The sequence below is a fragment of the Rhinopithecus bieti genome, unplaced genomic scaffold (assembly GCF_001698545.2).
Source record: "Rhinopithecus bieti isolate Rb0 unplaced genomic scaffold, ASM169854v2 scaffold_8035, whole genome shotgun sequence".
Lineage (NCBI taxonomy): Eukaryota > Metazoa > Chordata > Mammalia > Primates > Cercopithecidae > Rhinopithecus > Rhinopithecus bieti.
In genome coordinates this window covers 124,398-138,504 of record NW_016806092.1, presented here as the reverse complement: position 1 = coordinate 138,504, position 14,107 = coordinate 124,398, and the positions used below count along the sequence as shown (strand labels likewise).

The window sequence follows — 14,107 nt, the reverse complement described above, 5'->3', positions numbered from 1 at the left end:
TTTTACTTTTTTGTTATTGCTCTTTGCAGTTCAGCAGTGCAGCGTGAGATGCATGAATGGTGGGACTTGTACAGATGACCACTGCCAGTGCCAGAAAGGATATATTGGAACTTATTGTGGACAACGTAAGGGACATTAGAATCAACTTTATTTATTAGAAATCATTTGATTTGCTGGATATTTCCTATTAAGTTATAATTTAAGGTCTCATAAATCCTGTGATCTTTTGAAAAAACAATTATTTGTTGTAAACCTTACCTTAAAACTGAATTTCTAATTTTTATTCTGTAAGAATTTTTCTAATTCTTTTAGAATTTTGTGCTTTAGAGCAGTGATGTTCTTGAATAGTAACCAGTCAACAACTGGTAACTAGTGCTTTAGCAAATGTGACAATCTCACAGATTTTCTGTTATTTATTTGTCTTCCTTTATCTGGCTCCATAAGACATGTATACTTTCCTGAAAAAAAAAAAATGAGCAAGTTTTCTCTGATGTATCTCTTTCCTTTTTACTTCTTCTTTCCCCCCAGTTCTCTCTTTATACCTATGATTTTTTAGAACTTCTCAAAATTAACCACAGGAGAGCCAATCTGATGAATTATCCTTTGTTCAAATATGTTTAATACTAAGATACAGGGTGATGAAATGATTTTTAAAAATCAGATGTTATTCTGAAACAGGGAGCTGTAACCCAGCAAAGCTGGTCCCTTCACTGGGGAATGCCCTGTATGAATCAAGAAATAACCTTTTAGCAAGAGTGTAAGGATTGTAGTTTCTGGATTGTGACACATCACTGGGGAACATTTTGGGTAGTATTCTCTAAACTGGGATATTTTGGGGAATTCACATATTTTGAAGTAATGTCACTTTATATGACATTAAAGAAGTGTGATTTATGAAATTGAATCACAAATAATAAGTACCTTTTACTTTATTTGCATTTTACCTGATTTAGACTGTAGGTTCTGTGCTCATCTTCAAGGCTTCTTTAAGGATTGCTGGTCTCTTTTCATACATGGAAAACCAAGTCTTAGGTGTAAAAGAATATCTAGCTTGTTTTCAGTTAACATTATTTTATTTTTGTTGCAATAAAAAATTTTTTTAGATTGTGGTAAAATATACCTAACAACATTTACAATTTTAACCACTTTTAAGTGTATAGTTCAGTGGCATTAAGTCCATTCACATCATCGTGTAACCATCATCACCATCCATCTCCAGAATTATTTTCGTCTTGGAAAACTGAAACTCTGTACCCATTAAACAATAACCCCCATTTCCCTCTCCCCTGCCCCTGGCAACCATCATTTACTTTCTGTCTCTATGAATTTGACTACTTCAGGTATTTCATAGAAGCATAAGCATGAAGCATTTGTCCTTTGGTGACTGGTTTATTATACTTAGCATAGTGCCCTCAAGGTTCATCCATGTTTTAGCATGGGTCATTTCATATTATTTCATTATACGAATATACGACATTTTGTTTATCCAGTCATCTTTTGATGGACATTTGAGTTACTTTCACCTTTTGGCTATTGTGAATAATGCTGAAATATATGTTTGGGCCCTTGCTTTCAGTTCTTTTGGGTGTATACCCAGAAGCGGAATTGCTGGATTACATGATAATTGTATTTTTAATTTTTTGAAATGCTGCCATACTGTTTTCCACAGAAGCTGCACTGTCTTCCATTCCCACTAGCAGTGCACAAGGGCTCCACTGTACATGCTTGCCAACCCTTGTTGTTTTCTTTTTTTCTTTAAATAATAATAATCATGCTAATGAATGTGAAGTTGTATCTCGTGGTTGTTGCAGTAATTTCCAAGGTTTTCTTCTAGTTAAGGTGATTATGGTGATTATAGCTTTCTATTTATAAGTCCTATAAAGTTTTCTTTAGAATAATTTTATGTAAAATAGGAGTATCCATTTAAAGAAAAATATTCTGTTAAGGTCAGGGGTAGGCCAACTTTTTTTGTAAAGGTCAGAGAGTATATATTTGATACCGTGCTTTCTCCGTTGCAAATACTTAACTCTGCCATTGTAGTGCAAAAGTGACCATAGATAATATGTAAATGAAAGAGCTAGGGTGTGTTTCAGCAAAATTGCATACTTTATAGATGCTGGAATTTGAATTTCATACAATTTTCACTTGTGACTATTATTTCTTTGATTTTTCAACTACTTAAAAGTGTCAAAATTCCTCTTAGCTCATGGGAAGTACAAAAGTAAGCAGTGGTCCAGATCCAGCCTTTGGGCCATAGTTTGCAGATTCCTTGTGTGGGTGGTTCTCAAGTATGACAAGAGGAGATTGACTGAAGTTTGAGAAATGGAGGATGAATAGAAGGCAAGAATAGGAGGAGACCAATGTATTAACTTCTGTAGACTAGGGTTGGCCAGGGGAGACCAAGAAAGAACTGGACAACAGTGGAACAGACAAATGCAGCAGAGTTTCTTGTTCCATGGATGATACTACTTCTATATTTTCTTTGTACATTCAGGTGTTTCCTACATTTTTTACAACAGTCTTCTATTTATAACCAGAAAAGAAAGACAGAAGTCTATCACAAAGACAGTATTCATAAAAAGATAGATTGATATATATTTTTAGGCCTTAGAAAAGTGTTAGGAGATCTGATTGTAACTCTGTTTTGCAAAGTTCCATAACCAATGAAGAGACACATCTATCCTTGTTGAAACACATCCTTTTGCTCTGTAGAGGGAAAAATGAAAATTAGAATCACAGCAGAAAGAGCCTTGCCTTACCTCAACTGATCTTTCAGAGTATTTGCTCAAATCTATCCTGAAATTAGTTGTCTTCAGTCTGAATTAAGCTGCTCTCCGTGCCTTGGGCATACGTGTGTACGTATGTATGAGGGTTGTACAGAGCACGCTCTAGTGGGTGTGTCTCTTCTTCTTCACACAGGAATGGGAAGGCAGGAGATGGAAAGGACTTTACTCTTCTAAAATGCTTTGATGTTCTTCCACCCCTGTGTCAGATCATATTTATGTTACCACATTTTCCAGTGAGAGGAAAGGCAACGTAGAAAATCAGCATATACTGAACATTTGTTCTCTAGATTTCTTGTGGGATGACATCTTCCTTGTCTGATATTTATCTCAGGGGTAATAGAACATATGGGGGAAGCAAAATGTGTAACAAGCATAATTTATTTGTCAGCAATTAAGAAGGTAAAGGTCGGTGAAACCCCATCTCTTCTAAAAATAACAACAACAACAAAAAATTAGCTGGGCATGGTGGCGGACGCCTGTAGTCCCAGCTACTTGGGAGACTGAGGCAGGAGAATGGCGTCAACCCGGGAAGCAGAGCTTACAGTGAGCCCAGATGGCGCCACTGCACTCCAGCCTGGGCGACAGAGCGATACTCCATCTCAAAAAAAAAAAAAAAAAAAAAAGAAAAGAAAAGGAGGTAAAGATGTGATAACTAATAGATTATCAGCTCAAGGAATGGTGTAAGGAAGATGTTTTCCAAGTCGTCTTATATGGAAAGAGTGTTACAGTACTGAAAGCAAAGAAGCAGATGGAATATTTTTCAATTTATGAATCCAGAAAAGTCTTGGAAATAGGATGCTTGCTAAAATGAACATTATAACACATTTAGACTGCTTAGCTGCTTTCCTGGAAACAGACAGCACTTCTTAGAAAGCATTTTTCCATTTCATCCATTTCATTCAGCAATGTTGATTCACTACTGTGAACAGGTAAGATGATATCCTGGCCACATATTCTGGTAGAAATGACAGTTAATACTAAAAAGGTAAATACCTAATCCACATTTAGATAGTGAGAAGTTTTAGGAGAAGAACAAAGCGGGCTAAGGGGGAAGAGAGTCTGGGTCAGGATTAGCAGTTGTCTGCTATTTTACATCGGGGTCTCTGAGAAGGTGGCATTGAAACACAGACCGAGTCTGTGCTTTTAAATCTATGGGAAAATTATTCTGGACAAGGGAAAAGTAAATTTAAAGGACCTGTAGTGGGAACAGACTCCATGTATTTTGGAAACAGTAAGATCCATGTCCCTGGAGGAAAGTGGGGAAAGGGAGAATGGTAAGAATTGAGTTTGGAGAGGGAGTTGTAAGGCCTTGTAGGCCAAGGAACAAAATTTGGACTAGAGCTTAAATATTATAGGAAGACATTGGAGCATTTTGAGCAGTGGTGTTCTGTGATCTGGTTGACATAAAAAAAAAAAATCACCCTGTCTGCTGTGTTGAGCCTGGATTATAACAGAGAAAAGGAAAGGGCCATGTAGGAGGCTACCACAGCGGTGCTAGTGAACGATGCTGCAGCTGTAGTCATTGAAGATGTGGTAAGTGGTTGGATTGAGCTTGTATTTTGGAGGTATACTCTGATGGACCAAGCATGGTGGATTTAAAAACATAGAAAAAGTAAAGATCAAAAGTGACAAGGAGAGAGTTTTGGTGCAACTCCTGGATTACTAGCGATGTCATTTCCAGATATGGGAAAGATTGTATAGGGAGTGGGTTGGGTAAGGAGTGATGGGGCTGAGGGCAAGAGTTTTGTTCTGGATTCATTATATTGAGAAATCTGTCAGACTTATAAGTGCAAAGATCTATGAACTCTGATCTTTCGAGAGAGGCTGGACATGGAGATATAAATTTGGGAGCGTATAGACTGAATTATTATATAGATAATATTTTAATCATAGGCCTAGATAAAGATCATTAGGAAGTTTTTGTAGCTAAAGAAGAGAGTTGAAAACAGAGACCCAGTTCAGTCCAACATTGTGAGATGGAGAAGAGGAAAAGAAGCCAGCAAAGACGAGTGAGAAAGAATGGACATGAGGATGGAATGAAAACTGAGTGTGGTATCCTAGAAAACAAAGGAAGGAGGCAGCACCGATAGTAAAGATTTATATCTTCCTATGTCAGACAATAGGCTTTTGTTTCTTTCCTCTTGTTAACATTTTAACTTGGTTTAGAATGCTATTTTTCTAACATATTTGTGTAGAAATTACAATCATAATTTCAGACTTTACTTACGCCCAAGTGTCTGCATCTCTGCTGAGTTGTAAAGTAGTCTAATAAAAACGTGTACTTGACATGTTACCTAGCACAAAGTAAGTGCTCAGTAAATACCTGTTGAATAAAAATGTTCTCTAAATATCTGAGCTTCTACAGTATGCAACCAACCCACACAAGGAAAATAGTGTTTTCCCCTTCAAAGATTTTGGAGGGCAGCTGAGAAACCAGCTCATATTTCTATCTGTAGTACATCTTTTGCTCTCTTGCCTTTCACGCCACTGTCATGCTAGGTGTAAGCATAGTTTTCTTCCTGAGTGGTCAGCGTTCCTTCTGTGGTGGAAATTTAGGCATTTTCAAATTTTTTTTTCTGACTCCAGTTGAAATGTAAGTTGCTGTTTCCATTCTTTTTTGTTACAAAAAAATGTTATTTTGTAAAATACCTTTCATCATCATTTATTTGAAAAAAGGAAATTCACTATTTTTGTTTTTTTCTTCTACTTTTATCTGTATTTCCTGCTTCTCTTCTTTTGCTCTTTAATGTAAACTTTGGCTGCTGCAGACATCTTGTCTTACAGAACATTTTTGTACAAATGTTCTGTAGTTAAAAGAGAAGGGAATTAAGAATGTAGAATACCTTCAGCGTGCAGCCACTATGCACTTTGTCTCATATGCTCTTTTATTTAGTCCTCAAACGTCTGTAGGGGAGGAACTGTTAAGTCTCTTTTTGCAGACCAGGAAGCTAACAATCAGAGAGATGGTGTGGTGAGTAAGTGCTGGGGACAGCAGAGCTCATTATCTGTTCACTGCACCATTCTGCCTCACGAAGTACTTGAAAAAATGCTGTGAAATGTTGATGTGCGAGAGTTTGCTGAGTTTGTGCAGTCTATCAGATGCCACAGTAGGTGACGGGGATTCAAAGGCAAACAGATCTGGTCCTTGTCCTGAGGGAACCCACTCTCACATGAGAGACAGAAATACAAGCAAATGGTTATATCAGTGGCCCTTGATCTTTTTGTTCATAGGATCCCTTTACATTTTTAAAAATTATTGAGGTCCTCAAATGTCTTTTGTTTATATGAGTTCCATCAATATTTATAATGTTAGAAATTAAAATTGAGAAATTTAAAATATTTATTGATTCATTAAAAGTAACAAGAAACCCATATTACAAGTTAAGATAAATATTTTTTATAAACAAAACTATAATTTGCAAACCTCCAAAAATCTTTAGTGAAAAGGGAGGCATTGATAATCTAACCTAGACAGATTAGATTAGCTTTAATTGGTAATGGGCCAGCTCTTTCTAGGAGAAGCTCAAGGTTCATCCAGCCTTGTTCTACCTGGGAATTGGAAACTCTGCTTTGGAAAACCTGGGAGAAGCCCTTCCTCCATTTACCGGAGGTTGTGTTCTGAGTGTTACAATTAGTGTGTACGGCTCTTCCCCAAAGGCTGGCATCTTGATGAGTGATGAGAGAACACATGTGGGAAAATGACTGTAATTTAAATTTCCTACAGCTCAATAGCATTTAAAGAAAATTCCACACATTTTAATTGATCGTATTACTTTGGACTTAGTATTTTGCAGTGTATGCTTTTAACAATTGATTTTTTAAATCTTTCTTTTAAAAAAATTTAATTGTATTTTAATTTCTGGGATATATGTGCAGGACATGCAGGTTTGTTGCATAGGTAAACGTGTGCCATGGTAGTTTGTTGCACCTGTCAACCCATCACCTAGGTATTAAGCCCTGCATGCATTAGCTATTTATCCTGAAGTTCTCCCTCCCCCTGCCCTCCCCAGACAGGCCCCAGTGTGTGTTGTTCCTCTCCTAGTGTCCATGTGTTCTCATCGTTCAGCTCCCACTTATAAGTGAGAACATGCGATGTTTGGTTTTCTGTTCCTGTGTTAGTTTGCTGAGGATAATGGCTTTCACCTCCATCCATGTCCCTGCAAAGGACATTATCTTGTTCCTTTTTGTGGCTGCGTAGTATTCCATGGTGTATATGTGCCACATTTTCTTTATCCAGTGTATCATTGATGGACATTTGGGTTGATTCCATGTCTTTGCTATTGTGAATAGTGCTGCAATGAACATACGAGTGCATGTAGAAATCTTCAAATCCTGGCAATTGTTTCTATGGAATTACTGCACAGAATGCTCTGATAGGTTTTGTTTTTTCCCACCTTCCCATCCATCTTTATTTTTTTCATGCTCCTTGTGGCCTTTTTTCCTTTTCTTTTCTGCTTCGTATTTACTTATATTTCAAGTCTGTCCATATTTCAAGGCAGTGATGAGTGGGAAGTGCTATATAGGACTCAGCTGGAGACAGGTGAAGAAGCAGATGTGGTTCCTAGGGAGCTGTACTCGTGCAGTGACACACAGAATCATGCCTTTAATTGAAGTGTAACTGTCAACAAATGCCTCTGAGGCCATTGGCACAGTGATTCTTTAAGGTCAAGATCATCTTTTATTTCCAAGTGCGTTTTGGTCTTCTGACCATTATCAGCAGAACAGAAATCACTCCATGCATTCTGGAGATGATAGGCAGTCTATCTGGTTCAACATACCTGATAAGGAAATAGCAGCATTACTGTGCTACTAGATATCAGTATACTTATTGAGTTTCCCATTTTTGATATGTACCTCACTTGAAGTGCTTTGCCCCCCACTTTCCTTTAATTTGAATAATCAGTGTCCTTCATCTCCATTTATGGATACAGGTCATAGAATATAATCCTCTAATTCATTTGTGAGGACAAATGTTTCAATTGGGTGGGTAGATTGGGAGACATACTCTCAGTATCAGTATTTTCTCCTGGAGGAGACGTGATTCTTGAATTCAGCTCTCTTCATTATGGATCATGGGAATACTAAGGTTCCAAGGATTCTAGAGAGTGTGATCTTTTAGGCTGAGCCGAGCTGCAGTGCAGAGCAGTGCAGTGTGGAGAGGGGAATGGTTCAAGTTGACTGGCTCCCTCTGGGCTCATGGAACCCTAACTCCTGATCTCCCAGGTCACAAGGCTAAAGGAGCAAAAGAGAGTGTGTGTTGCGTGTTTGTCAGCATGACTTTGAAAACATTTGGATTGTGAGTTAATTTTATATGAAAGAACATATTATGCTTACACAGTTTTTTTCCCCTTTCTTTTCTTCTGTGACCTGCACATAGTCTACACATTGGTTACTTCTTTTGGCATTTTATAGCTAACATTGATGGCATTTTCCCCCCTTTTCTTGGTTTTGCCCTTCCAGCTTTACCTTTTTTCCCCCTTTGCTTCCTTTTCTTCTCTGAATTTTGCTTTTTCCCTTTATTACCATATCATTTTTATTTTTTCTTACTACATTTTCTCCTCCTGCTCCTTTCCTGTGCTACCTGGATCAGCCTCTTTCTTCCTTCATTTCCGCATATTTTATTCATTCCTTACCGGTGAAAATATAGATTATAGGGTTAGTAGATGGAAATTGAGGGTTGAGTAGTTACATTCTCACTAAATGAGCATGAGAGCCAGTGAATATGATTCTGATTAAAAAAAAAAAAAAAAACCTTTTACCAAACACTTGCTGAACAGTGTGATTTACATGATGTGTGTAAGCTTTTGTCTGAATATACTTAAATATATTTACTTAAATTTAAGATGTGAACTTTAACCTGTGTAATTTACACAAGTTACAGTTTAATTTAATGTAATTTACTGTAATTTAACATAAGATCCTTTATGGGCAGCATCACTGCACTACTATATTGTGCTTGGAGACTGGCTATATAATGAGCTTCTTGCTGTTTTTGTATGCAGCTGTCTGTGAAAATGGGTGTCAGAATGGTGGACGCTGTATCGGACCCAACCGCTGTGCTTGTGTTTATGGATTCACTGGTCCACAGTGTGAAAGAGGTAAGAAGACAAATGAGAACCTCACTTTCTGAAGAAGTCTATTTTATTGTAAAAATGTGCAATGTTTTGTTATTCAATGAAGATTCTGCTAATGAAATCGTATTTTTACTCTTCTTTGATTATGTCTCTAAGTTGAATGGTAAGATTTTGAGACGTAACTAATAGTGGCAGAAGCATGTCAACTTTTTCCGCCAGTGAACTCAGTTTGGGCAGCCAACTCTGGTGCTATGGCTCTAGGGTAATTTTGAGTGAGTGGCTGATGGCAAATTCTAATAATGTGCTTAATTCAAATTAGGAGGCATTGTTGAAAGTACTGCTTCTGTTAAAAATGAAATAGTGTCAGAATATCCTTGGCTGCAAACCCCACAAAATCTGACATAAATTGTCCTAAGCAATAAGGAAATGTATAGCATTTCACAACAAAAAGTCCCAAGCTAGTGGGCCTCAGGTAGGATGTAATCAAGGCTTTTACCCTGTTCCTCTGTTTCTCTTGACCCCGCCCTCCTTTATGTTTCACTTTTTATCCTACTGTGAAGTTCTTTGTGCTTGTAAGATGGCTGTCAGCAGTCACTCAGGAAACATGTTTCCTTTTCACCTCTTGAGACAGAAAACATCACCTCCAACTGTGGACCAGCAATAGCCTCCAGAGATACTTTGTATGCTGCATGGCTTAAGGTTGAGTTTTAAAATGGTTCATGGCAAAGTGGGTGGTGGTGGTGGTAATATGTTTGATGTAGACTTACCAGGACCTGTCCTTGCAGCAGATGATTTAAGCTTCGCCAGATTCACATGGAAGGGATGATTGGGTATCTGAAGCCAATAGAGCTTCCTTTGGGTAAGAGAAAAGGGGTGGAGGGATGGATGCTAGGTAGGCATCCCACATTGTCCAACTTATTCATGTAAATGGTCAGTCAAGCCAATGTGAAACCAATTTACTTTGATTTGAATAGCAGTTAAACTCATGACCTATAGACTGCTGAAAATCTCTGGCATTGATCCCTCATTATGGATCATGGGAATATTTATGTTTCAAGGATTCTAGAGAGTGTGATCTCTTAGGTTGAGCTGAGTTGCAGTGCAGGGCAGTGCAGTGGCGAGAGGGGAGTGGCTCAAGTTTGCTGGCTCCCTCTAGGCCTGCGGAAGCCTGACTCCTGGTCTCCCAGGTCACAAGTACAAAGGAGCAAAAGAGTGTGTGTGCTGTGTGTAAGCTACCTAAAATAATGTCTTGATGGTAAACAGCTTCATGACATATCAAAGAAGTTAAACGTTATAAAATGTGATCAGTAATTAGCGCTGATCCATAACAGTAAAAACATGGTTGAGCTAAAAGTAATGTTGCATAATCATTCATTGTTATTTACATCCTCAGTGCATTTTTCCAGAGCTTGTTGTGGCATCAAGTTGTACAGAACTTTCTTTATTGTGAAACCAGAATATATGAAATTATGTCAATTAAATATTACAGATAAGTAGGGGTCAAGGTTTATATATGTATAGAGGCTTAGAGTTGTGAAATAAGCCTTATATTTTAAAAATTATACTCATTACCCTGACAAAACTTCATCTTGCTTTTCAAGTTTAATCTTGAGAAGAAACTGAGAAATTACAATTATATGGTGAAGTTTGAAAAGTAAAATATTTTTTCACATACAATGGATGTATATATACGTCAAGGTATTTTTATTATTTTTAATGTAATTGAGATTTCTTGGAACTGAAGTACATTCCACAAATGATAGAGTTTAATGTTACACTTAGGATGAATTTAAATGTCTTTACCAGATGCTTTTATTTGGGAAAGAAAAATTAAGTATGAAATGTTAGCATGAAAAGATAAATTATTCAGAATGGAATAACACACATTTCTTAGATAACGCTAAGTTTATTTGAACGTCGTGGAATGTAGAATAAATGTAAAATTTCAAACATGAATTGGTAGAGATGATCTTCATTGTTCTGGGAGTCATGTAAACTTGGTAGCTCTTTCATCCTGAAGCAGATTTCAAAGTCAAGTTGTAATTGGCAAAGAAATTGGGTGAGTAGTTTCAACTCAGAGGCTTCCAGGAATTGCGTCATTATTCTTCAACAGTTATTCATTCATTAGATTTGTTAGTCCTCATTAATTTCTGAGAATTCAATAAAGACTTCCATATATTTTACATGTACAGTAGCATGTTTTCAGAAAAAAATGTAAGATTAATTAGCTAATGGATTACCCTTAGGGATATTTTTTAAATGTTGGTTTGTTTCTTAAAAGTCTTATTACTTACTACCCTTCAGATGGAAGTTCTAAAGCTTCGTTTCTTCCAAAGGAATTAGCAAGTTCCACTCTTAGATAGCAACCATGAACTTTAGTATTTTAAAGAGATGTTTTACATTGAATTTATACATGTGTAATAACCCGTTCTACAGAAAATGAAGTTCATAATTTTTTTCAAGAAACATTGTGTCTGTGTAGACACACAAAGAGTAACTCACTTATGTTGAAGTTAGTGAGTAAGCTCATGTGCCCTATTAATGTTTGAAGTTTACATATATATTTTAAAATTACTGAATTTCAAAATATATATTCTTTGTTCTCTTAAAAAAAAGACCCTTGTAAAATCAGAGATATTTGTTCCTCCTTAATGTAGAACACACAATTTCCCTTTAAATTGGCCTCCTGGGATCAGTCATATGATAAAACGTGGCTGCTTTTCCAGCTATCTGGGCTTTTGGCAGACTGGTATCTAGACCCAGAGACTGACTAGTAACCAATGGCTGGCATGATTATGGTATTTAACTTGAGTCTGGGTGCTGGGTAACCTGAACTTCTTTGGAGTTCTCTTTTCACACTTGCTAATATGTACAATGACCTTTTATACTTAGCATCAAAAAAAAAAAAAAAAAAAAAGAGTTCTTGTGACAACAGGCTAATTGTAAAATGCAGGCAGCTCATTTGTGGCCATGGCATATGAAGGTACTGAATTCTTTATGTATCTCTTTCCAAACAAATGTAATTTGAAAAAAAGATAAATATCTCACTTAATATACACTTGAGATTAAACAGAAACGGAGTCAGCATTCGATGTTGAGACTCGATGGTTTTTTTTCCCTAATACTTAAAATGTGCCTTATGTTTTATCAGTAGAAACTTGGAGGGGTTGGGTAGACAAGAAATACATTTACCTAAGGAATTTCTGAACCAAACAGATGATTACTTGATCACAAATGTGGCCTGTCTAGAGTCCTGCTTTCAACTTTTTTGACTTAAAAGATTGTTGAAATCTTCTTTCGTAATGGAATTTTCTTTGAGGTTTATATAAGGCCCATCTGTTAGAAGTATATCCTAGACCCTTTTAAGTTATACATAAATTACTACTACAAATGGTTTTTATCATGTAAACATGACTTCCCTAAAATAGTATGCAAATTGCGTAAAATTTCAAATAATCTGGTGTTTAGTAACATTTCCTTTAAAGTGTACATTTTTTAGTACAACTTAAAGGAAACAAGGACTAGAAAATTACTTTTTAATTATTGACACTTTAAAGAAAAATGACTTTTGTTAATCTGCATCTTCAGTGAAAAAAAAAGGGTGAGATCGAGTTGCAAATGTTAGAGTTCAAAACATCTAAACTTTCAAGCCTTCATGTAAAATGAACATAGATTGATTTCCATTTAGGTTACCTTTTATGAAATCATCCAGTTATAGAAACTAATGCGTGAACCCAGGTCTAAAAGCGTGCTGAGAAGGAGTCACTCCATCTCTGCCTGAATATCTCTGGTCAGGGGCTCTCACTCACTCACCCCATCACAAAACAGTCCTGCTCATCATCAGAGTCCTGCTTGCTGGAACTATGCAATATTCTGCTGCTGTCCAACGAGGACTTTTAGCAGATGTGTAAGATCCCATATAGTCTAATTTAGTGGGAAGATGATGATGACAACTTCTCTAAAAGGAGTCAACCACCACCTGCCACTCAGGTGTCCATGCTGGCAACTTGGCATCTAATTGTAAACTCTTCAATTATTGCATAGGTTTTTATTCACTCACCCACACTTCAGGAAGTAAAGTAACTGTAGTAGCCACTAAATCTACTTAGACCTTACCCAAATCCTCCAAGAGTAGTTGTAAACATGGACAAATTTCGGTTTTCCTTAATTCTGGGAATACTGTAGACCCAGACTCAAGTTTGTTTAGAAATAACTGATATACTTGTTAACCCAAAGGACTTGGAATGTATTATAAAGTATACAGGGTGATTGTACAGCTTATGAACATTCAAGTAACATAGCAAATTAGTAGTATGACCAGGAATATAGGGAATATGGTGAAGAGAACAAGCTGGTATTACATAGAATTCTGTACACAGTGAATTTGATACTTTCAAGAAATGGATAAAGAATGTTTTTAAGAAAATACGTTCCATTGTAGTTTTCTGTTTTAAAATGTATTGCATGTTTATTATAAAATAATTTAGAAATAAAACAAGATGAAAGACGAGAATCCAATTATTCATAACTCCTACACTTAGGATTAATACCATGAACATCTTGGAGACTGTAACTTGAGCCATTTTTCTACTGCACATGCATGTAGTGTTTACAAAAAATGGGATCTTTCCATTCTTACTAGAATTTGCTCTTCTGTAACGTGAAATGTCCTTATATCTTGCTTCTCCTTTTGTGTTATTAAATATGCTACAGATTGTTATAGTTGCACTGCACGTTGTAATAACACAAAAGGAAAAGCAAGATGTAAGAGTAAGATATAAGTGCTTTGGAGTGTTTGTTTACTTCTATTTGCCTTTTTAACCACAGATTAGAATATACCAGAGTGTAACTAAACTAATTTTTAAAATATTTCATATTTATTCATCCAATATTTGTTGAGTACTGTTAAAGTATTAGGTTAAGTACTTGGAACTTGAATTATAAGGAAAACCAATATATACTTCTTTTTTTTTTTTTTTTTTTTTTTTTGAGACGGAGTCCCGCTCTGTCGCCCAGGCTGGAGTATAGTGGCCGGATCTCAGCTCACTGCAAGCTCCGCCTCCCGGGTTCATGCCATTCTCCTGCCTCAGCCTCCTGAGCAGCTGGGACCACAGGCGCCCGCCACCTCGCCCGGCTAGTTTTTTGTATTTTTTAGTAGACGGGGTTTCACCATGTTAGCCAGGATGGTCTCGATCTCCTGACCTTGCGATCCGCCCGTCTCGGCCTCCCAAAGTGCTGGGATTACAG

At 36.8% G+C, this 14,107-nt stretch overlaps 1 protein-coding gene across 1 annotated transcript in view; it reads left to right on the top strand.

Moving 5' to 3' along the window:
- The window catches only part of LOC108531338 (fibrillin-2), a gene marked incomplete at its 3' end in the record, with an annotated part of 148,944 nt that overhangs the window by 11,468 nt on the left and 123,369 nt on the right, over positions 1-14,107 (top strand). Inside the window, exons 9-10 of the mRNA XM_017874728.1 lie at positions 30-125; positions 8,789-8,884. Coding sequence (XP_017730217.1) covers positions 30-125; positions 8,789-8,884 — 192 coding nt within the window. The remainder of the gene's footprint in view (positions 1-29; positions 126-8,788; positions 8,885-14,107) is intronic.